The 24,986-nt window shown below is 42.5% G+C and overlaps 1 protein-coding gene across 2 annotated transcripts in view; it reads left to right on the top strand.

Annotated features, from left to right (window-relative positions):
* The window catches only part of LOC119656924 (leishmanolysin-like peptidase), a 314,894-nt gene extending 293,865 nt beyond the window's left edge, over nucleotides 1-21,029 (top strand). The window contains exons 6-12 of one of the 2 annotated variants that reach the window (XM_038063616.1): nucleotides 11,813-12,198; nucleotides 12,260-12,485; nucleotides 12,563-12,750; nucleotides 12,856-12,885; nucleotides 13,032-13,164; nucleotides 13,236-13,395; nucleotides 20,115-21,029. In XM_038063616.1, coding sequence (XP_037919544.1) covers nucleotides 11,813-12,198; nucleotides 12,260-12,485; nucleotides 12,563-12,750; nucleotides 12,856-12,885; nucleotides 13,032-13,164; nucleotides 13,236-13,395; nucleotides 20,115-20,572 — 1,581 coding nt within the window. In that variant the 3' untranslated portion in view covers nucleotides 20,573-21,029. The remainder of the gene's footprint in view (nucleotides 1-11,812; nucleotides 12,199-12,259; nucleotides 12,486-12,562; nucleotides 12,751-12,855; nucleotides 12,886-13,031; nucleotides 13,165-13,235; nucleotides 13,396-20,114) is intronic. The other variant, XM_038063617.1, reaches the window with a different exon arrangement.
* The last annotated feature ends 3,957 nt before the right edge of the window (nucleotides 21,030-24,986 follow it).

Raw genomic sequence — 24,986 nt, 5'->3', positions numbered from 1 at the left:
AATGATCCTCTCACGTTAACTGATACGTGATTTTTCAGCTGTCTTTCTGGGTTCTAATCAATAGGTAGCAAAGTATCTTCGTTATTATTCTTTCCGCCATTTTGAAGGTTTGGTATGAAGCTTACTTACTACTAAAATCGATTCAATGTCTCTGTCTGCCACACCCGATTTTCTCGGAAACGACTGAACCGATTGTCACGAAATTTGGTGCGTAGGCGTGGTTTATGAATCTCTTTATATATAGCAAGTGGCGCCATTTAGTGTAAGTTGAATATATGCGAAAGAGAGGTAATTTTTTTCACAGAATATGTTTATGTGGGATATCAAATGAAAGGGCTCTTAGTATTTTTCCAATCTAATCTTATTTCTAACATTAGATGAATCATAGGAAAGTCAGAACCCATCCAAACGAACAACCTCAAAAAATCACAGTGGTGATCTATACGAAATCTAGGCCTCAAAATACATCTCATTCCGATATCTGTTAAAGTTAATAGGAGCATATTACATTATTTTAAAAATTTACCCGATGCATTTAAAATGGTGTCCTCATGTCTCAAATTGGGATGACAACTCATCAATGAATTATTTTACGGTGGTCAATGAAATTTATTTTTTTATGACTTATTTATGTCACATAACGTTCTCGTGTACCCGCTCGAAATCCAATAGCATCAGTAAAGAGATTATGATCCGGAAAACAGGATCTATGATTAAAATTTTGCTTTTAAGGTTTTGTTTGTAAAACAAAACCTTATTAAAATCGGTTCAATGTCTGTCTGTCGGTCTTTTTCTTTTTTTTTGAGGAGGTGGAAATCTTCAAAAGACACTGGTCTGGACACACCAGCGTGTGGGATTTTTACCCACCAAAACCACCCCCGACTCCCTCCCTGCCACGCGGAACCACCATAAGGTATTACATCACGGGGCGGAGTCAGCTCAGTCTAGCTTAATTCCATTTCTTCTGTACGCGGCGCACGTGGCCGCGCTTTTCTCCTTTCCTCTGCCTTTCGCAGTTTATCTTGAATAGATGCGATCATGGAGATTCTAATTCTCTTGATGTGCTAGCATTTTCGGCACCCGATTTTCTGGTACCAGCACCTCTCCTAGAGTCTCCTCTAGATTCCTCCTTTCTTCCACAAATCTCGGACAGTGGAAGAATACAGGCTCTGGGTCCTCTGGGACTCCATCACAATTTGGACAGTCGGGCGAGGTCTCCAATTTAAACCTGTGAAGGTATTGGAGATATCCTCCATGTCCCGTGAGAAACTGGGTGAGATTATAATTAATGAGATTATAATTAATCTCACCGTGTCGTCTCCCCAACCACTGTTTGATGGCAGGAATGAGCCTGTGAGTCCACCGACCCTTTCTCGAGCGTTCCCACCGCCCTTGCCATCTATTTATGGATCTCTCCCTCTCAGCGTTCTTCGTCTGCAATAAGGGAGAGATTGACTTCGCATGGTATATATTCGCCATCTCATCTGCCGAGATGTCGATCAGCATCATTCCAGAGATGACGAATGCTGCATCATCTGAGACTGTCCTGAAGGCAGAGCATACCTTCAGAGCTATCCTCCTCTAGACTGCATTCAGTTTGCTAGTGTTAACTGATATCCGCAACGCCTCGCTCCAAACTGGGGTCGCATAAAGCATGATTGAGGTCACCACCCTGGTTATAAGCAACCTAGAGTCCTAGAGCCCTCCCACGTTCGGCATCATCCTCGCCAGGGCCATACTAGCAGTGGGCGATCTATCGCAAACATACTCCACGTGTTGCTTATAACTGAGCTTCCTGTCTATCACCACCCCAAGTATTTGATGGTCGGCTTGGAAGTGATGATATGATTCCCGATTCTTATACAGGCATAGTTTCTCTTCCGGCGCTTCGTGATGAATATCGCTTCTGTTTTTTCCTCCGCCAGTGTCAGATCTGAGCTCTCTAGCCAACTGTTAACAGCATTGATTGCTTCGCTTGAGTATAACTCGGCATCTTCGAGATGCTTTGCGACAATAAACAGTGCTATGTCGTCATCGTAACCCACCACTGTGGCTTCCTCCGGAAGGGGAAGATTAAGTACATCGTTGTACATGATGTTCCACAGTAGTGGGCCCAATACGGAGCTCTGCGGGACACCCGCGGAAACGACGTACTCCTGGGGTCCGTCATCAATGTCGTACCAGAGCCTCCTTTCAGTTAAATAACTACCGACAATTGCGGCGAGATAGGCGGGAATACCAACCTTCGCTAGGGATTTCCGTATTAGATTCCAATTGGTGGAATTGAATGCATTTTTCACATCCAGGGTTACTACCACGCAATATTTGCTGGTACTACCCTTTCCGTGGATTGCATCTTCGGCCAAGCCAGTAACCAATTTGATGGCATCAATGGTTGATCTGGCTTTACGGAACCCATACTGCCGATCTGAAAGGCCGCGTTGGTTCTCAACTACCGGGAGTAATCTATTATAGATTACCCGCTCTAACATTTTCCCCACTGTGTGCAAAAGACATATGGGTCCGTATGATGATGGTTCACCTGAAAGCTTTCCAGGCTTAGGTAGAAGCACCAACTTCTGCCGCTTCCATACCGCTGGAAATATTCCCTCGGACATGCACGCTTCGAACAACTCAGCGAACATGTCCCGCCTGGATTTCACGGCAAACTTAAGGGCCTTATTCGGTACTTCGTCCAGACCCGGTGCTTTATTGTCTCCTATTCTTTCGCAGATCTCCAGCAGCTCGTCTCTGGTGACTGGAGGAATTGCCGTCACATTCAGAGATGGTTGGAATATGTCGGTGCTCTCCTCTTGCTGGGGGAATAACCCCTGGATGATTTTCAGCAAGAGGGTGGGACACGTGATCAGCGGAGAGAGACGGCCTCTGAATCGTCCCATCACGATTCTATAAGCACTCCCCCACGGGTTTATGTTCGCTTCTGAGCAGAGCTCCTTAAAGCATTTCCTCTTGCTTCGCTGGATGGCGAGCTTGAGGGTTTTGCGGGCTGCTTTATAGGCGCACTCTTTTTGCCTCTGATCGACTCTACCTACCGCCCTCTGAGCCGCTCTTCTGGCTCGGTGGCAGGTTGATCGAAGACCGGTCAGTTCATCATTCCACCAGTAGTTTGGTCTTCTACTGGCGAACGAGCACCTCCTAGGCATGGACGCGTCACATGCTTTGGCGATGCATTGAGCTAGATGGACGGCTCTTTCCGTAGAGGCGGCTGCTTTATCAGGTTGCTCTAACCACACCTCTATGAAGGTCTGCTCATCCAAAGATTTTGCAGACCAGCCTGAAATCTTTTTCGGTTTCGGGCATGTTAGCTCTTTGCCCTGTGGCTCGACACATATCTCAAAGAAGATTGCCTGGTGATCGCTGTGGGTGTAGCGTTCGCTGACGCACCAGGACATACCACGTGCCAGCGCAGGGCTGACAAAGGTCAGGTCTACAACCGAGCCTGACCCCCCTTTCTGAAAGGTGTTTATAGCACCTTCGTTAGCCGAAACCATGTCCATCTGCGCGAAAGCTTCTAATAAACTGCGCCCCCTAGCATTTGATTCTTTGCTACCCCACTCTAGGGCCCAAGCATTGAAATCACCAGCAGTCACCTTTGGACTTCGTCCCTTTGCGTCGAGAACAAGATTATCAAGCATTTGCTCGAATTCAGACAGTGTCAAACTTGGTGGAGCGTAGCAGCTGTCTACATATACACCACTTATTTTCGCCCAAACAAAGCCACTGGCTGCTTGACTTGCAGTACATTGTATGGCCTGTCGACCGCAAGCCCATATCCACTAGTCGAATCTGGGACCCATATGCCACCGTGACGGTTTCTATACGGTTCACTTATGATGGCAACTTCCATCTCAGATTCGAACGTAGTCTCATCAAGAAAATCCTGAGCGACCCTGCAATGATTGAGGTTTATTTGAATAAACCTCATTTTCTCATTGCAGTGAGCGCCTTCCTAAATTCTGGACATTTGCCACTTCCAGCAATGTGCCGGTTATCCTGTCCCTCTTTTGCTTCGCACAATAAGCATTTGGGGTCCCTATTGCACTCCATGGCAATATGGCCTTTCTCCCCACACCTCCTGCATCGATCGGATCGATCAATGCTGCTGGTGCATGCCTTCGCGAAATGCCCAAACATGAGGCATTTAAAGCACCTCTTTAGTCAAGTTTGTTCTCCTAAACGACAGACAACCCATCCAATTCGAACCCTTCCGGCAGGCAACAATATCTGCGCTGCCTCCGCTGGTACTCCTATTGTGGCCGTTTGAGTGCCACCATAGGCTTTTCGTAGGCCCACAAAAGACTCCTCTGTAATGTCTTTCAACTTGAATTGCTCCTTCAGAGCAGTACAAATTTCTTCTTTCGATGTGACTTCATCGAAGTCCTTACATTGTATATAGATCCCATGTTTTTAGGCACGCACGGCGGCATTCTCCCCAAGTGAGTTTTTCACTTGAGTGCGAAAGTCATCAGCTTTGCCCACGCTGGATCTTTTCAGCTCGAATATGAGATCTCCTTTCTGGGTTCTTCGGATTCTGTTCACATTTCCGCTCAAATCTTTTAGGTCGGGATCTGCTTTGACCTTTTTGAGTATCTCCGCGTAGGACAGATTGCCCTTACTGGAGATAACAATCGCATCTGGACGAGTTCGCACTTTTGCTTTTCGTTTCGCTTTTTTGTTGGTAACTTTAGTCCATCCATCGTTTTCGTTCGTCTTAGGCTTCGCAACGCTGGTTGAGTTTCCTACATTCGCTGTACGCTTTCCTCCTTCTGAGCTGTTGGTGCTGGTTTTTAGGATGTTCTGTCCACCTTTTATTCTCTTAGGCGCCTGCTGATTATTTATAGGATCCCCCTCTTTTTCACGTACTCGTTTATTTCGCCGGGATTCGATGGTAGTACGGTTAGGCGTCGCTTGGGTTGCTTGTGATACTGTTGGCACAGCGGGGTTCGGCGTATCCTTATTATTTGTTTCCTCCATCTGCGATCTATTATAGAGGACTCTAATAGCCCTAACCATATTCTTTATGGCTTGGTGCACATTGTGCTTGTCTTTGATAAATTCGGACAGGTCAATTATTTTTGCCCCAAGCTGGGTGAAGGGTAATTCCTCCGGATCGGGACTCTGCTCCCTCTAAGCCCCGGCAGGGTTACTCCTTTTATACGCTCCTTCACTTTTGGCGTTTATTGGCCTTGCCTGTATTTTATCTTTCGTCGTCTTTGGCATTGGTGGAGATCTCAAAGTTGACGAACTTTTTCTGAATGGATCTCTTCCTTGTTCTTGGAGCACCTCCTGCTTTTGCGCATCTTGAACATATGCGGTGGGTGTTATTACGGTTTTCGTCATCCAACGATCTGCCTTCAGTTCATCTTTGCTTATTCTTGTTACTGATGTTCTCGGTAGGGTCGTACTTCGCTTGAACACTTCCTTCTCCAGATTCAAATCACTTGTAACATTATATGCCAAGGTGACCAAGTGGTGCACCACCGAGGACTGCGGTCGAGGGATATCGACAACCGGGAGCTCGCTTGCTCACTTCCAAAAGCCGCCGGTACTGGGGTTCCGAGCCCCTGCACCGTAAGTTTATTCCTTCTCTCGTCTTCCATGGTGGTTTTACGTTCTGGGTATCCTTCCCATAGCCATTTTGGTCCACACACCAGAGATGAGCAAACACTAGCCCATGCACAGTCAGAACACAGCATGAACACATATTTAGACATCAATAGGTATGCCCCAATTCGCCAGCTGGGGCCGCGCCTGATGGGAGATCTGGCCATTCCTTACAGGTCCGTCTGTCTGTCACAGGCACTTTTCTCAGAAATGGCTATACTGATTAACACGAAATTTGGTGAGAAGGTGGGACCTGTGGACCCCCAGACATGCAGTCAGTGATATCCTTTTACGTTGAGATTTAGGGGGGGTCCCCATACATGTGAAAGGCGGGTGTAAACATTTTTTTCACCAAATATAGTCATGTGGGGTATCAAATGAAAGGTCTTAATTAGTACTTTTTGAAGCCGATCTTAGTTTTGAGATTTGTTAAAAAGGCGGGGAGTGGGAGGGGTGCAAAGTGATGACTTCTTTAACGGAGCCATTCTCAGAAACTACCCAACCGAAAAATCTGAAAAATCATGGAGCTACCCCTATATGGTGCCCAGGCCTCAAAATACTCTCCATATCGATAACTGTTCAAATTAAGTTAATAATAGTATATTACCATCTTTTTGGGAAAATTGAGTAAAACCCCCCTTCAGTTTATCCCACAGTTATAAAAGTTGGTAGTTGTTAAAATATAATATGAAGCATATTATCTTTAAGTTTGATCAAAATCATACTATTAGTAACAAAGTTACAGTAGCTAAAAGTTGCCTTACCGTGTAAATTTACAACCCGAAGTACTAAATCTGATATGCTAAATGCATATTCTTAACGAGCTACATACAAATGGGATAGTTCTACACTCAAATATACTCACACAAGAAGCAAACAAAACCTTTCATACCTGAGCGCCCAGCTTCCGGTTTCCCGACTTGTTTCGTGATACAGTTGGCCCAATGTTTAAGGCCGTGGGTGTAATGACCAAAGCCATATACTGTAAATTATTATCAGGATCTATACTACCTCATTCTCATGTCAAATTGGGCAACGATTGAATTTTGATACATGACAATAATCCGAAACTTTCAGCTCTAATCTAATCTAATAATTCTATAATCATGCGAATGTCCTTCAATGGCCTGCATCCTGCCTGGCATCGAACATCTTAGGGAAATAATTAACAAAAAGGTCAGGGAACATAATTTCACAAAAACAACTGACCTATACACTGCCACTTAGTAAGAGTGTGCCAGATTGCTAGTGGATTTGATTTCTTGGCTTGTTGACTCCATGCTTCAACGCTGTCTTGTAGTTATTGCTGCGAAACGGTGGAAAGCAGCCGAAAGGGTCGAACAAGTTTTTGCATGCCTAGACATACGACAACATAATATAACATAAATAAGTAATAGAATACAAATTTAATTGTTCACGCAAAATAATTCTCGCCATACCTATCGTGACTCCCAACTTTGACTAGTTGTCCTCCTATCCTAAGACATGGAGATACTATTTTAAATGGGTGTCTTCACACAATACGAACATGCAGATGGTCCTGGGTCTAAGTTCATATCCCCGGATATCCGCTACCCTTCTTTCTTGCAGGTTTGCGTTACGGAATAAGACTGCGAGATGCTGAGTTCCTTAGCAACTACTCTCTGACTAGAGCCTTTTTGGACTACTTTGACGATAAAGGGCTTCAGCTTGTCGGGCAATTGTTTTTAAACAACACAATAAATCAACAATCAACTAAAGAAATTATAAATTGGAAAAATGAATTTGAGCGCGTTTTTGTTTACACCCAAAAAATTGGCGAAAATGACAATAATGAAAGTGACTACTCTATGACAACTTTTTTCAAAAATTGAAATTACGTATCCAACTCCATATAAGATATGCTACAAAATCATACATAATATATAACATAGTGATTAAAAATACGTTCGTTTCTTTAATGGAAAACATCCTTAAAAACTTTGAGCACGTTTTTTCCGCTACTGTATGAAAGAATATATTTTGTATTTTTAGCTATGTACGAATAGAAAACCGTGCATAGAGAGTTCCTCACATACGATAAAGCTTCATACCCGAAGCGCTCAGTTTCAAGTATCCCGGCTTTCTTAGCTCTTAAGGAGTTGAAATTTGACGCGAAAAGAACAACTTTTATCTACTTTAACTTTATTAAGAATAGTTGTATTTCTACTTAACACTTTCCAATATGATTCCTCACATTAAAACCTAAAAATATTACTGCAATTTTACGGATCCTGGATGAGGGTTCGCAGTAAATTTACAAAATATAATAATATGCTAGAGAATTTTGGGACCTCGATGTGATGTGCATGGACCACCATCATTTTTTTTCAGATTTTTCGGTTGAGTAGTTTCTATTTGAGCTAAGATGGGGTTAAAAAGTCTGCTTTATTCAAATTCAGGTTAAGGCTGTGGTGCATGAGGCGATCATATATTCTTTTAGACAAGTTATACGAGACACTAGGAAAACATCATCTTCATAGACCAGTATCTAGGACGTGCGACTTTGGATGTTCTGCGTCCTTCTACGTCGAATTCAAGGGGGGATCCCCATGTATGCAAAAGGGGCGTGTAATTTTTTTTTTATCAAATATAGTAATGTGGGGTATTAAATGAAAGGTCTCGGTTAATACTTTCCGAAGCCTTAGTTTTAATATTTATTGGACAGATGGGGAGTGTGGGGGCCAAGAGTGGTCATTTCTTTAACGGAACCATTCTCAGAAACTACCCAACCGAAAAATCTGAAAAAATCTGAAAGTTAATAATACTATATTACTAATTTTTAGTTATAGGCTGCAAAACCCTAGAACCACGAAATGGCAGCAGTGTAAATTATAATATAGAGATATTAATAACAAAGTTATAATAGGTCAAACTTGTCGCTTTTGCGCAAATTCAAAACTTTGAAAGTCCATATCATGCTAAAGTAGATAGTCGCACATGTTACATGTGTATATTACGTGCTAGGTATTAATGGGACACCTAGCTTTATAAAAGAAATACACAAAACCTTTCATAGCTGAAGCGTCCAGCTTCCGGTTTCCGGACTTCTCAATATTTTTGCCCCCTGTCCTACCTGCTCAATTGCATGTATGAGGATTTCACTGAACGAGAGTATTGGATCTCAGGTCTGTCCTTTCTAGAGCTCAGCTGCGATGTTGTGTCTTCCTTCGATTTCATTGGTTTGATTGTGACTCCAACTTGTGTAGCACTGACTGGTGGAGTTCTAAATGTGGAGAGTGCTTGCAGAAGTGGTGGATGAACAAATTCTTGTTCAGAAAACTGCTCGAAGTTTGTTCGTCATCCGTAAAACACGGCTCGTTGGTCGGCAAACAACATACCGTTCTTGTCATCAACGCAATAGAAATGTTCGGTATAATTTATGCGATGCAGATCTCTCTGGCCGTCCCTCATGGCCAGTTTATTGTAAATATCATTTCGGATATTTTTGAGCTGCTTGAGAAACAGCGCTCGCTTCTTTTGCTTCCAGAATGACGTTTTGGCGTGGTTTCTTATTTCTTCAACGGCCGTAATGGTAACCAAGCGCGTAATTTCTTCTATCTTTTCACGGACCATTAAATTTGTGGCGGATTAGTGATCTATAGCACTGAACAGGAAGCAAATTGTTCCCATTATATGGGTATATGCGTACCAAAATCAATTCTAGCGAGAAAGGAAATATCGCCTAATTATTTACATCTCAACAGTCACCGCTGGCAATATCGATACCATGTTGAGTACGTGGGCTACCAAAACACAGAATTCACGCACTTCTTCAAAAATATTGCAACATCACTATGGATCGCAAATCTCTTTGCGCCCGTTAAGCATGCTGTTCAGTACAGCATGAACGCCGATTTTCCTATCTTTTCTAAGGTACGTCCATTACCACCGCATGAGTTCGCAGTTGCGCGGACAGAGTTCGAAGGACTTTTTATGCTCTACAAGTGTGAAGCTTCAAGAAACTGTTGGTTTTCGCCTAAAGATGATGGCGAATGGAGATATTTTGCTGATTACAGACGATTCTAGACCGATACTCCATTCCACTCATCCACGATTTTACGCACTCTCTCGCAAACTGCCCTGTTTTCTCTACCGAATTCCTGAAGGCAACATCATCGTAGTTGCTGCCCTTCACCAAAAAGTGAACTGTTAAGCTTCTTCCTTAAGAAACTCTATTCCATTTAGCACTACAGCACTTACGATCATGAGTTATTAGCCGCGTTCGTCGTAATTGAATATTTCTGGTACTATCTTGAATGCAGGCCTTTCAATCATAAACCACTAACGTTTGCTTTGAAACAAAAGTCCAACAAAGCGTCCCCTTGCCAACTTCGGCACCTCACCTTACTCAACCAGACGATTTCCGACATTCAACACGTGTCTAGAAAAGTTGCTAGCATTGATTTTCTGGTAATCGCGGAGACGCAGAAAGACGACGCAATTCTTCAGAATCCCAGGACCAACTTCAAATACACATTTGATGAGTTTTCTATCTTCGGTTCAACGCCTAGTGTATACTATGAGGCTCCAGACAAGGTTCCAAGGCCATACGTTCGTCCGATTTGCGCAAGGAAGTATTTCATGCCGTTTACGATCTATCGCACCCTGGCATTGGAACAGCGAACTGGTTAATCACCGCAAAGTATTTCTGACCATTCATCAACCGGGGCAATCATTTTTGGGTCAGACAGTGTATTGCATGTCAAGAGTGTAAAGTGGCATAGGACGCTAAAGGCCGCTGTAATGACCCAAGACGACCCTTCTTGATCGTAAGTCCTGCCATTAATTCTACTTGGCCTCCTGGCAGCCAATTGCATGCATGTCCTGCGGAACTGGTGTACGGGGAGAAACTGAGATATCCCAGCGACCCTGTATTCGACGTTAGGTTGGGATTTAACACCACCGGATTATTGCGTCTGCTCGAGGATGCAATGTGAAAGCTGAAGCCGCCAACCACGCGCAAAACGTGGCCGACGTACCCAGCCCCTTCGAGGTCTTCGAGCGAGGCGCACACCATTTTAGCGTCGAAATAGGAAGCACTATCAAAAGGATCTCCCTGGTTCAACGAAAGATTTTTTTCCTAGAAGAAAGCACAGCCAGGAAGAGAGGCGCGCTACATTTTGACTTGCGACAGCCGAGCTGAAGGAGTCATGCTGGAAACCCCCCAAAGAAGTTTTTGGCTCAGTTCGGACGGTTGGCCAATAGCACGCCTTTTGTTTAAATTTTTCAAATTCCCTTAATCCATACTCAGTTGCCCTAATTAAAATCATCTTTAACGTAGAATGCCACCTTTTACGCAACGCTTGCAAGTAGTTATCATTTCTGGAACCAAGTTTTTGAATATTCCTATTGAGTCGACCGTAGAATCAGTATTCTTGTCTTACTTGTTCAGAACTTGAGTAAAGTTGCTTTATTCTTTTTTATTGAAAGCAATTAGGAACTTCCAATGGATCGAAAACTATGCCTCTTTTAATTTATTTATTTATATATATTTATTTTTTTGGCAGTCGGCTTGTAACTTTTTGGCTTATGTGTTGGAAATTGGGCAGCTACAAAGTCTCTTCCATTGCTCTTTTTCAATTCATTATTGCTAGTGCTGACCCAACGGACTTAAGCTTTCTTCCTGAGTATCATACGATTATGAAGGTTCATTACTTATAATTTTAGAAAAATAGGGTTTTCTCCGTCAAACTGTTTTGTGCTTTGTCCTTGCTCGCTACAATTCCCCCAAAAATGGCCATCGTTACGGTTCTAATGAACATTGTTTTCATTTTTCAAACTTGAAGAACAAAAGGAGACTTGGGTGCGCATACTATTCCCAGCCCTCTCTTCAATTTAATATCATCATTCTGAATGCGCACACAAATTTCATTTGAAGGTTTGCATAAAAAGTTGCTTCTTAACCGGTAGATGGAAATTCTAAGGAAATAATTGAGTGAAAAACTTTCCTCTCCTTGCTTCAAAATTTTCAATATTCCTCACATCTGTCACATAACCAACTGTACCCTATCGTTGCACGAGCATCAAGAAGGAATATGGGATGAAAATGTTTTAGACAAAGAAGGAAATTTCCTTAATTTTTTTAATATCTTTTATTTGCTCTGGTAGCTTCTCACCTCTTATTGCATCTTAAATTGTTTTTAATTTGTTAATTTTGTGTTCACAGGTGTGTCGCGTTTGCAACGCAACTGGACAAGATTGTCGAGTTGATCCCGAATCAGAAGCTGGCCCGGGAATACTAAACGCTGACTTTATCCTGTACGTATCAGCACTGCAGACGGACCGATGTCATAAAGGATTGACCGTCGCATATGCTGCACATTGTCAGCAAGAATCATCTCTAGATAGACCGATAGCAGGACATGCGAATTTATGTCCTGACAGCATCAGTACAAAACCACAAGAAATAGACACTCAATTGTCTACAGTTAAGCATGAGATCCTACATGCGCTTGGATTTTCTGTGAGCCTGTACGCTTTTTTCCGAGATGAAAACGGCCTCCCTAGAACGCCAAGGAAACCCGACACCGGCAAACCATATTTGAATGAAAAGTCAGAAACAATCTTCCCATAAATTGAATTTCGAAAAGTTTACAAAGTTTAATTTGAACAGGTTGCAAATCTTTCAATGGAGCAACGAAACAATTAGAAGGGTGGTCCGAAAAAATTGGAGCATCCGGGGCGGAAGTATAACGAAATACGTCGACATGATGGTTACTCCCCGTGTAGTCGAAGAAGTAAGGGAACATTTCAACTGCTCAATACTTGAAGGCGCCGAGTTGGAGGACCAGGGAGGTGAAGGGACGGCTTTAACACATTGGGAAAAGCGAATTCTTGAGGTGATTTCTTGAGCTTGCAAGGCTCTCAAAGTAATTGTTATCTTTTTACCACGAGTAAGGGATGATATACTTTGCAGAACGAAGCTATGACTGGCACCCACACACAAAATCCAGTATTTTCTCGGATTACATTAGCTCTAATGGAGGATTCGGGTTGGTACAAAGCTAACTATAGCATGGCCGCGCCGTTGACGTGGGGTAAGGGTCTCGGTTGTGCGTTCGTAATGCGTAGCTGTAAGGATTGGATTCAATCGAATAGTGCCAGGTAAGAGGCTTTTGTCTTCATAATGATTCTTTACCCAAGAATTAAATTTTGCCAATAAGTCAAGTTACAAAGGATAATCAACTTTTACTCCTCATGCACATCCAGTTCAGGAGGTGATGCTAAAAATGAAACACGGTATGGGTGTGAGCACATTCATTGTTGTAGTTCATGTGTGACCTCTGTTGACTTTTCCAATGCATGCTCAATTTCATCACTTTAATGTTGAATCAACTTCGACACGTTTGACCGACACTCATAAATTTCAATACACCTACTTTCAGGGGACGTTCAATCCACCCGTTCTGTTCAAAGGTGAAGCGAGATCCTTTGCAGACAGAGTGCACGGTTGATAGGAGTTCCGTGGCTCTTTGCAATTTAATTCGCCACGAAACAGAGCTCCCGCGGGAATATCAGGTAAGTGCACCTATAAAGTATTGCTGGTTCATTGCACACAAGCTTCACATCGTGTATGTTTCTTTGAACAGTACTTTGACAGCATAAATAACGTTCCCGAAGGAGAAGAAGGATTTTACGGCGGCTCCGTGTCGTTCGCCGATCATTGCCCGTACATTCAAGTGTTTACGTGGCGAAGTAAGAATGTCGTCGTGCGAGGTTCACAATGTCAATATGAGGAAAATAATCCAAGTAAGTACTAGTCGAAGTGTAAGGACAATATATAGTGCGGTTATTAAAACGACGAAGAAAACATGGGGATTCAGTCTGCTCGGGTAGATTTGTCGATGGAGGTAATTTATTAATGAGGAATTGTGCATATTGATTCGCTATTCTCAGCATAAAGTATTAGAGTTTTCCTGCAATGTGGAACAAGGGAACAAGTGCAGCTGCGACCTTATTAGGGATGGCTTATGTTTAATGAAGCATATGCAATATGTTCTGAAAATTAGAAGAGGGTAAAGGTGTGTAAGGGGGTATTCGACTGCAGAACACGATATCCCGGCATTAGCTATGTTTTGAATGGAGTCACAGCAATTTCAATATGCAACTCTAAAAAAATCCCTCATGCTGATGAAACCTCTTGAATAATATTCAGCTAGACAATTCAAGAAATATCCAAATCTTCTTCGTTGGAAAACTCTTTTGCTGTAGTTGCTAGGTTCAGCTTAGTATTGAAGTTGTGACTAGCAATAACATTTGCTAGGTACTAATGCATTTCGAAATCCTTCTGTTAGATACAATCGATCTCTTCACTCAACTTCCCTAAGTTTCTCCACCCACTTCCCATTTTTTTGTAGACAATAGACCTAATTTCACATTACATGACAAATCAAAATAGGAAATAAGAAGTGTACGCCAACTTCCCCTTACGTTAAGGTAAAAATACCAGATTATGCTGATTTCACACGCTATCTATCTAATAATTCCGTGTGTCCCCTTCGAGAGTCGACTCCCGTTAAAAGAAAAGCACAGCGTCATGTTGAGATCAGATAGTTCCGATTCAAAGCAGTCACAGTTCCACAAAAAAGCTGATGGCAAATAACCTTGATGGAATGGGACTTTGGAAAAGTTAATTTCTAGAAGGCTATCCCGATTACGGTTGCATTGATTTTCATATCTCGAATACGTAAGGTAAAAGGCACATTCCAATTTGATTAGCACATATATATATGTCTCTAGTTCGGTCCTCTGTGGAGCATAGGGCATTAACATAGTCTAATTAAAATTAGTTCACCATCTGCCCGTCTGTCTTCCTCTTATTCTTCTTTAGTCTTAGTCCTAATCGATAGCCGGGTCAATCCGTGTAGATCAAATTTGCTATTTTTCTCATCATCATCATCAACTGCGCAGCAACCGGTATCCGGTCTAGGCCTGCCTTAAAAAGTAAATCCCGGTTTTGCGCCGAGGTCCACCAATTCAATATCCCTAAAAGCTGTTTAGCGTCCTGACCTACACTGTCACTCCATTTCAGGCAGGGTCTGCCTCATCTTCTTTTTCTACCGTAGATATTACCCTTATAGACTTTCCGGGGTGGATCATCCTTATCCATACGGATTAGGTGATCCGCCCACCGTAACCTATTGAGCCGGATTTTATCCACAACCTGACGGTCATGGTATCGTTCATAGAAGTCGTCATTATGTAGGCTACGGAATCGTCCATCCTAATGTAGGGGGCCAAAAATTCTTCGAAGGAGTCTTCTCTCGAACGCGGCCAAGAGTTCGCAATTCTTACTAAGAACCCAAGTCTCCGAGGAATGCATGAGGACTGGCAAGATCATTGTCTTGTACAGTAAGAACTTTGACCCTATGGTGAGACGTTTCGAGCGGAACAGTTTTTGTATGCTGAAATAGGATCTATTGGCTGCCAACAGCCGTGCGTGGATTTCATCATCGTAGCTGTTATCGGTTGTGATTTTCGACCCTAGATAGGAGAAATTATCAATGGTCTCAAAGTTGTATTCTCCTATCTTTATTCTTCCCGTTTGACCAGTGCGGTTTGATGTTTCGGTGCTGACGTTGCCACCATATACTTTGTCTTGCCTTCATTGATGTGCAGCCCAAGATCTCCCGCCGCCTGCTCGATCTGGATGAAGGCAGTTTGTACGTCTCGGGTGGTTCTTCCCATGATGTCGATATCGTCAGCATAGGCCAGTAGGTGGGTGGACTTAAAGAGGATCGTACCTCTCGCATTTACCTCAGCATCACGGATCACTTTCTCCAGAGCCAGGTTAAAGAGTACGCATGATAGGGCATCCCCTTGTCGTAGACCGTTGTAGATGTTGAATGGTCTTGAGAGTGATCCTGCTGCTTTTATCTGGCCTCGCACATTGGTCAGGGTCAGCCTAGTCAGTCTAATTAATTTCGTCGGGATATCGAATTCTCTCATGGCCGTGTACAGTTTTACCCTGGCTATGCTGTCATAGGCGGCTTTAAAGTCGATGAATAGATAGTGCAACTGTTGTCCATATTCCAACAGTTTTTGCTTCGCTTGCCCTAGAGAGAAAATCTGATCTGTTACTGATTTGACTGGAGTGAAGCCTCTTTTGTATGGGCCAATGATGTTCTGGGCGTATGGGGCTATCCGGCCTAGCAAGATAGTGGAGAATATCTTATAGATGGTGCTCAGCAACGTGATACCTCTATAATTGCTGCACCGTGTGATATCTCCCTTTTTATGTATGAGACAGATAATGCCTCGTTGCCAATCGTCAGAAATTGATTCGCTGTCCCATACCTTGAGCACAAGTTGATGAATCATTTGGTGTAACTGGTCGCCTCCATATTCCATTAATTCGGCTGTGCTTCCATCGGCTCTTGGCGATTTATGATTTTTTAGCCGATGAATTGCACGGACTGTTTCTCCTATACTTGTTGGTGGCAGTATTTGTCCGTCGTCTTCAGTTGGCGGGACCTCCAACTCGCTGATATTCTGGTTGTTCAGTAGCTCATCAAAGTACTCAACCCATCGCTCCAATATGCATTGAGGTGTATACGGGCTCATCCTGCTGACTTCTTGGTAAAACTTGCGCTGATGAATCAGATGTCGGAGATGTTGGTCATGGAAGCAACGATTTGCTCTTCAAACTTGGCTTCTCTCGCATATATACGTTTGTAGGAATGGCGGCTTGAATCTTTCCGTTGAGGCGTTCATGCGTTTTCTGTTTGCCTCGATTGTAAACACACTGGGAGAAAGTCTTTCGACTACGCGATAAGGACCTGAATATGGTTGATAAAGTGATATTTTGAGGGTGTCTAAACGCAAAAACATATGAGAACACGATTTGGACTCCGTGAAAATAAATTGGCTCCGTTTATTTCGATGCATCTGCTTCGGCCGCAGTTCGCGTATTTGTTTATGTATTAGATTGGCAAATGTCTGTGAGCCGCTATGCGTTTTGTCGTCGACGAAGATTTCGCCTAGTAAAGTTAACGTCCTCTTTAACCTGGCCCTCGAGAAGGTGATCCGTGATGCTGAGGTGAATGCAAGAGGTACGATCCTCTTCAAGTCCACCCAACTACTGGCCTATGCTGACGATATCGACATCATGGGAAGAACCACCCGAGACGTTCAAACTGCCTTCATCCAGATCGAGCAGGCGGCGCGAGATCTTGGGCTGCACATCAATGAAGGCAAGACAAAATACATGGTGGCAACGTCAGCACCGAAGACGAATCAACCAACAACATCAAACCGCACTGGTCAAACACAAGCACGAACAAGAATAAGGATAGGGGAATACAACTTTGAGACCGTTGACAATTTCTCCTATCTAGGGTCGAAAATCACAACCGATAACAACTACGATGATGAAATCCGCGCACGGTTGTTGTCAGCCAACAGAGCCTACTTCAGCTTACAAAGACTGTTCCGCTCGAAACGTCTCACCATAGGGTCAAAGCTCTTACTGTACAAGACTATGATCTTGCCAGTCCTCATGTATTCCTCGGAAACTTGGGTTCTTAGCAAGAAAAATTGCGAACTCTTGGCCGCGTTCGAGAGAAGAATCCTCCGAAGAATTTTTGGCCCCCTACATGAGGATGGACGATTCCGTAGCCTACACAATGACGAAATCTATGAGCGATACCATGACCGTCCGGTTGTGGATAAAATCCGGCTCAATAGGTTACGGTGGGCGGGTCACTTAATCCGTATGGATGAAGATGATCCCACCCGGAAAGTCTATAAGGGCAATATCTATGGTAGGAAAAGAAGACGAGGCAGACCCTGCCTAAGATGGAGCGATGGCGTGGGCCAGGACGCCAGACAGCTTTTAGGGATATCGAATTGGTGGACCTCGGCGCAAAACCGGGATGTCTGGAGTTCCTTATTAAGGCAGGCCTAGACCGGATACCGGTTGTTGCGCCGTTGATGATGATGAAAGTTAACGTCGTTCCATGTAATAGTTCTACACAGCTCGCTCCTGGGTCTCCTTGGTACATGCAACATAATCCCAATAAAACGATCGGCAGCAAATGATCCCCATCCGGATTGTTCTCGTGACACATCGATGCCTATAATGCGCGATGCCAACGCTCGACCAACCCGTTTGCTGTCGGAAGATAAGGTGTCGTCCTCGATCGCTTAGAGTTGAAGAGTTTCGTAAATTCGCTAAAAAGTACCGATTTAAATTGAGTATCCTGATCGGGCGTTATTACTTTCGCGGGACCGAAACGTGTAACCCAATTCGTGTAAAAAGCTTGAACCATAGTAGCTCCTATTTGGTAATCAGTTGGAACCGCCTCCAATCATCGTGAATAGCTATCGATCATTGTCAAAATGTACCGATAACCATGAAAAACCGTCAGTATGCCAACTAAATCCAGATGAATTTGTTGAAATCGCTGATCAGGCACCGCAAATTGCTGAAACGAATTTTTAGTGTTCTGGCATTGCAGACACGACAGAGTCCATTGTACAACGTCTTTCGGTATCCCTGGCCAAACAAATTTGTGTGACATGGCTCGCATGGTCTAGCGTATTCCTGGGTGTGAGCAGCGATGCAAGATGTTGAACACGCGTTTTCTCAACGATGCCGCCACGTAAATCCTTGTTATGCCCATGGACATGACGCAGAACAGTTAGCCTTGATTTTCAATTTCCATCGATATAAGTTTGAGTGGCAATGTGCTATCTGCTCACAACCGTTGCAGTTCGCTGTCGCTTCTCTGTTCTTTGAAAAGTTCCTGGTTGTCGATATCGTCGGGTATTGTCAGGAATCAATTCTCGGTAGTGAGTTTGCAACTTTGTTCGAATTGCCGCTGACGTGGACGATATCCGCAGAGAACTCAGGGATAAATAACAACTGCCTAATTTGACAAACCTGTAGCCTTATCGTCCCTTTTGCGGGGTGCGTCCTTATTACAAACTCTGCTGCTTCCAAGATGTGTCGAAAAGGCTTTATTACACAATAAATCACTAACAACTTGCGATCATATACGCTATATTCCCTTTAGTTCTTTTTCGCGGTTGATAGTGCCTTGAATAGAAAGTCTCTCTATTACTTTTAAGTAGATAGTCTGAAATTTACTTGTTCGTATTTAGTGCTAGTGTTGGGTAAAATTGTGACAAACCGTGTACATTACACAGTACACGCTTCAAACCTCAGATAGAATTGGATTGCTGCGCCAACCATTAAATATGTTTAGCCTTGATATTCGAATGCAATTTGAATTAGACAAGTGTCGAATCCTAGCCGCCCGCAGGGGTGATCACGTGCCGCATTCCGGACATAGTATTGCTGACCTCCACATCCAAGTTATGACCGACACAGACTTCTACAAATATCTAGGAATTTTGCAAGGAACCCGGCTCGAGTTGTTGACCTGAAGGATGCTCTGCTGTCCGAATTCCTGGTATGTACGAAGCTGATGTTGAAATGACATGTTTCGGGAGGAAATAAAATAAGCGCAATGAATGTGTTTGCTATCTCATCACCAGCTTATGCATCCAGACGTGGACGAAGATTGACTTATTTTTGTAGTAAAGACCAGGCGAGTCGCTTGCATGCCGCTATTTGTAAGGCAGATTGAAGGATCATTCTTTTATTCCTCTGAGTGGAGTGAAATCGAACCAAAAACGGAACGATGAGTGGAAGTCAAAGGCAATTCACGGTAAACACGTGAATTGCCTCTGGCAGCCATTTGTCGATTTGCATTTGCCGAACAGATGGTTATATGCCGGAGAGCTCTTTGCTGAGACGGAGGGATTTATGTGTGCCATTCAGGACGGTGTGGTCGCCACCTGAGCTTATAAAAAGCTCATAAGGAAAGAGCGAATGGAGAACGACCACAATATGTGGTTTAGAGTTAGAGACGTTGGGCTGCACTATAATGGCACTGGTGCAATATCCGAACGGGGCGCTAATGCACTCGAAAAAACCTTTGGCAAAGCCTATTCATATCGAACCATTGACACCTGATCTAATTCTCGAGGTAATGGTAAAACAACACCGCAGTTTCGTCATTTCCAATAGGTGGCCAGAATTTCATTTTCGTATATGTACACATCGCTTTGTTTGGTCATAAAACGTACATAAAATTCGAATGTATTAATGGATATATGCATATGGTCCAATCAAGGCTGATTGGTTTTCAGATAAATAATTACCTAACATTTTCATCCTATTCAATTAAAATCCTCCAATGTGCTGTATAGCACTAATGCGACAGATTATGAGTTTCCGTTTAAATTGGAATTATGGTATCAATGGTATCATCGTCAACACTGGAATTATTAGAATTCGCAATACTAGCAGATACTTCAATCTAAATTTATTCATTTATTCCATTCCTCTGTTTTCTTTCAGTGTAAATTTAGATTTCCTAACGAAAAACAAATTGGAAATATCTTCACTTTTCCTCCACATTTGCATACAAATAGATAATTCATTTCTTCTTTCTTTTCAGGGCCCGAGAAAAATTTCGCTCTGGAGTCGTACGGTTCAGGATCCAAATGCTTCGAACATACTGAAAACATGTGGCAAGAGAGATCATGTCGTCAAACACGTGAATGGCAGCATTGGGGTTCCGGTTGCTACAAATACGAATGTACTGATGGCCGTCTACATATCCTGGTGGCAAATTATACATACACCTGTTACTACCCTGGCCAGGAGCTATATATTCGTATTCTTGTGGGAGAATGGCTTCACAAGGGTGCCATAATTTGTCCACCTTGCCGAGAGCTTTGCGGAGAGTACTTCGCCCAGCGAGGGGAGGAATGTAGAATACGCGAGGAAGCACCACCGTCAAACATGTATCCTCGTGATTCATTGCCCTGTGCGGGCAATGACTTTAGCATTAGTTTAATTACGCTAATCGTTGCTGTAATAGCATCCACACAATTCCGACTAGGACTTAGATAAAACCAAGCTTTAAAAACGATTTTTTAGGAATATGTTTAAGTTTAGAGAAAGTGTGTATTTTATTATTATATAATGTGATAAACATGTTTAATCATAATCGTAGGTAAAGTAAATATGTAGCAATGTTGCGAAATGTAACTAAATGTATTACAAGAAATTCCAATAATTCGTGGATGTTAGTCAGTAAATATTTGTAAATATGGAAACAAACCAATGGCTCCTTGTAAACGTTTGTGTAACGTTTTATATTTGTGAATCGAAATTTTATTCCATTTTAGATAGACGAGAAGCGTTTGTTTATACTAAATGTGGTCGATTTTGATGATGCACCACGTAGTTGTCTGTACGGCAAAACTATCTTATTTTATCTAGATAATTTTAAGTTTGAAGAAAGAAGTTATTTATGCTCTTGTGTAAATACATCGAAAGCCATATAAACACAATATTTAAAACAAAATAGGATTTGCTTTCCTTTACCTTTCGAATTAAAACTAACCAATTTCACCTAAACTTTTATTTATCAAAATTTTGAAAGAAATTCTATAAGGATTTGTGGTATTCTTATATATTCATTACCACGTTCTTTACCTGGAAAAGGTTCAACCCCTATGCCATCATCGGAGAAGCTGACAAAAAGGAACTGGAACTTATTGTATAATTTTCGCATAAACGAATGATTTAGTTTGACTGCGTTACCGAGCTCCTGCAAAATTTTCTTCGGTAAAGCACGTCACCGAGATAAAGTAGATGATGCTCAATTTGACACTACCAACTAAGCTAAGGCATGAGATATTTTCGCAATCCAAACAAGCTCATTATACAGACGCATAAGTTTTTATTGAGTATGGATCAATGATCTTCTAATGATTTCGGTGAACATCTCTCTTACCCCCGTCAGCTACTGAGAATATTGTTTTCTAAAGCCAGAACTTTCCGGGTAATGATCATTGCCAAGAACTATGATTAAGGAAACAACGCGAAACTCAATAAATTCTGCCCGACATTAATTGAATAAACAACAGTTATCATGACCTGCTGTTATTTGCTTTGAAGCCATGAGAGAACAGTTATGCACTCTGTGTTTGCGAGGTAAATTTCGACATATAAGCCTCATTAGCGTTTATGTCCCTATAGAGAAGACTCGCAGGTCGGTGAAAGATACCTTCTACGAGCCAGTAGAACGAACCCTTGAAGGCTGTCCCCGGCAAGATATCAAAGACATACCTCGAGAACATGCGATTCTGCAGACGAGGTCACTTTCAACCAAAATACCACGTGCTAATTGAACACCGCCTCCTGTATATCGAAACATATAGGCACACAAATATAGACTGGATTACTATCTCGTGGACATAGTTCGCTGGGTTTAAATTATAACACCGCCTAGCATCCACTCTGATAATCATGTGATAGTGAATACTGAAGCCATTCACAACAAAACTCCGTAGTACCTATAAGGGGTAAAGGGATGCCGCAATAACCGCACGTGACAAGTCCTGGAGATGAAGCATCAACAAATGATCTTCACAACCACTCGAAGAACGTTAATATTGGTACGCAGACAAAAATACTTGGGTCCAGCCGCAAAAAAAGTCAGAACGACTGGTTCGAAGATGAATGTAAGTTCGCAACCTAACGGAAGAATGCTGCATACTGGGCAATGCTGAACTTTTAAAGAACGTTGACACGCGCAAGGATCTATTAACAAATTCGTTGAGTGGAGAACCTTTTTCACAACCAGAAAAAAGGAAGCCTGGAAGAACTACCAAACCTGTGAACTCGAAAAGTACAGACACGAACGTTTTACCAACAAATTAGTAAGATGAAGCCTTTTACACCTCCATGCTCATCCTGCCGAGAGAAAGAGGGGAATCTGATACCTTGATGAACTGCTCAACAACCAAAATATCGGCGAGTTGGAGGTCCCGCCAAATGAAGACGACGGACAAATGCTGCCACCAACAAGCATGAAAGAAATAGTCCTTGCAATCCGTCGGCTTAAAACTCATATATCGCCGATGAAATTACAGTAAACCTGGTTGAACGTGGTAGTGACCAACTACACCAAGCGGTTCATCAACTGATACCCAAGTTGCGAGACAGCGAACGAATCAATGCTTTACCATTGAAAAATAGGCATTATCTGTCCCATACATAAAGCGGGGGTTGTCAAGCAGTGCAGTAATTATACAGGTACACCTTGCTTAGTACCATTTATAAGATATTCTCCGCTGTATTGTTAGGCTGGGCAGCCCTATTCGCTCAGAACATCATAAAGAGTCTTCACTCCAGGCAAATCAATAATGATGGAAAACCCGATTAAATGTTGCCTTCACCATCTTCTAATCGACTATGATAACATGGCCAGGGTAAAACTATTCGGACAATTCGGTATCCCGACAATAGTGATAAAACTGACTAGGTTGACCCTGACCAATGTGCAACGTCTGACAAAAGCAACAGGATCACTCTCGATACCAGTCACCATCGACAACGATATAAGGATGCCCTGTTATGCATCCTTTTTAACCTGGAAACCCACGATTCTGATGTAAATGCGAGAGGCACCAAACTACTGATCTATGTTAAGGATGTTGATATTATGAGACAAACATCCAGATCGACCAGGCGGCGCGAGATCCTGGGCTGCACATTAATGAAGGCAAGACGAAGTATACAATGGCAAAGTCAGTACCAAAAAACCAATGAAGGGACAACATTAAATGGCACTGGTCAAATGAGAACAATAAAGATAGGGGACTACGACTTTGCGTCAGTTGATAATTTCTTCTATCTAGGCTCGAAAATGACAACCGATAACAGCTACGATGATGAAATTCACGCACGGTTGTTAGCAGGCAACAGAGTTTCAGCTTACAAAAACTATTCCGCTTGAAGCGTCTCACCACAGGCTCAAAGCTCTTGTGTATGTGCATGAGGCGGGGGAGAGCAAAGCCTCTGAACACTCAGACCCTAGTGATCCATTGAATTCAATTCCCCCGTCTGATGGAATATACCGTATTCGTTTATGTATCGCGGGATTTCCGTTAATGGATGTGATGCTATCCGTTGCAGTTGGAGCACATCAGCAACAAAAATCTGATGTCTGATGCGTTCATTGGCCGGCTACTCACGTAGAAAATGTTGCGTGGATCCCGCATCCTCATTACGTGGTGAACATAACAGGGATGATGGTGAATGAATTACGAATTCTTAACCATGTTCGGGAAAAGAATCCTTCGAAGAATCTTTGGCGCTCTACAAGACGATGGACGACGCAGACGGTTTACTTAATCCATATGGGGGAGGATCATCCATCCCGGAAAGTCGGTAAGGACAATATCCATGATAGAAAAAGAAGACCTGGGAGACCCTGTCTGAGGAGCGATTGCATAGGTCATGACAGCTTTTAGGAATATTAAATTGGTGGACCTCGGCCTAAAAGCGGTATGTCTGGAGTTCCTTTCTAAGGCAGCCCTAGAGCGGATACCAGTTGTTGCTCCCTTGATGATGACGATTGCCTGCCTTTGCGTCTCGTGAATACAATCTATTTTGACTTTTTATTGTATCTATTTCAGGCGGCCAAGAGGAAATAAAAATATCCTCCGTGATAATAATAATAATTTTTAAAAATGAAATTTTCCTCATAAATATAACAGCGACCCTGTTCTTTAAAAATTGTTCGTTTGTACTGATATATACTTCCTCAAATTCCTCAGTGGCTTTTTTTTTCCGCACGGAATTTTGTAAACATTGGTTGAGAATTTAATTCCGTGTTTTCCAATCTCAAGCAAAATCTTCCCACATTAGGCGCACTTTTGTTGCATATATGTTTGTCAAGGGAGTCTTATAGAATCCTCCACAATCGTTCCGATAACAATGACACGTAGTTGTTTGGAAGATAACCGTTTTGAACGTTTTGTCTAGAACTTTTGATATCAGGCGCTTAACATCTTTCTTCGGAAAACCATTCTTCGTTAGTTTTAGAAACATTGCCGTCACCGTCAAACTCCATGGCACTTACAATGATTGCTTTGAAACTTGTAAGCACTGATGAAGGGAGCAAGTATTCATACCAACGTAAAAGAAACAACAAGTTTTTATAATTTCAAATAATTAATCGTTGGTAACACCGCATAATTTCACTAGGATTTGAGTACTAGGTTGTAAGCGGCATTCATTATCTGTTTTCTAGGATGGAAGGATCAGGAGGGGAATGATTAATTCATGCTTTTTTTCTAATGTCTGATGCATCAGGGCGATAAATTCATTTCCGACCAAACTTATCTTGGAAAGGATTTTAGAAACTAGTGCACAATTGAATTTTTAAAAACAGAGCCTTCCATACCTGAAGCCGCAAGCTTCCGTTTTCTGCACTTATTTATACATATTGGTAATAATTTAAGAAAATTTT

The sequence above is a fragment of the Hermetia illucens genome, chromosome 5 (assembly GCF_905115235.1).
Source record: "Hermetia illucens chromosome 5, iHerIll2.2.curated.20191125, whole genome shotgun sequence".
In the NCBI taxonomy this organism is placed as follows: Eukaryota; Metazoa; Arthropoda; class Insecta; order Diptera; family Stratiomyidae; genus Hermetia; species Hermetia illucens.
Note: the sequence above shows the minus strand (reverse complement) of the source record. Positions and strands in the feature narration are given on the sequence as shown.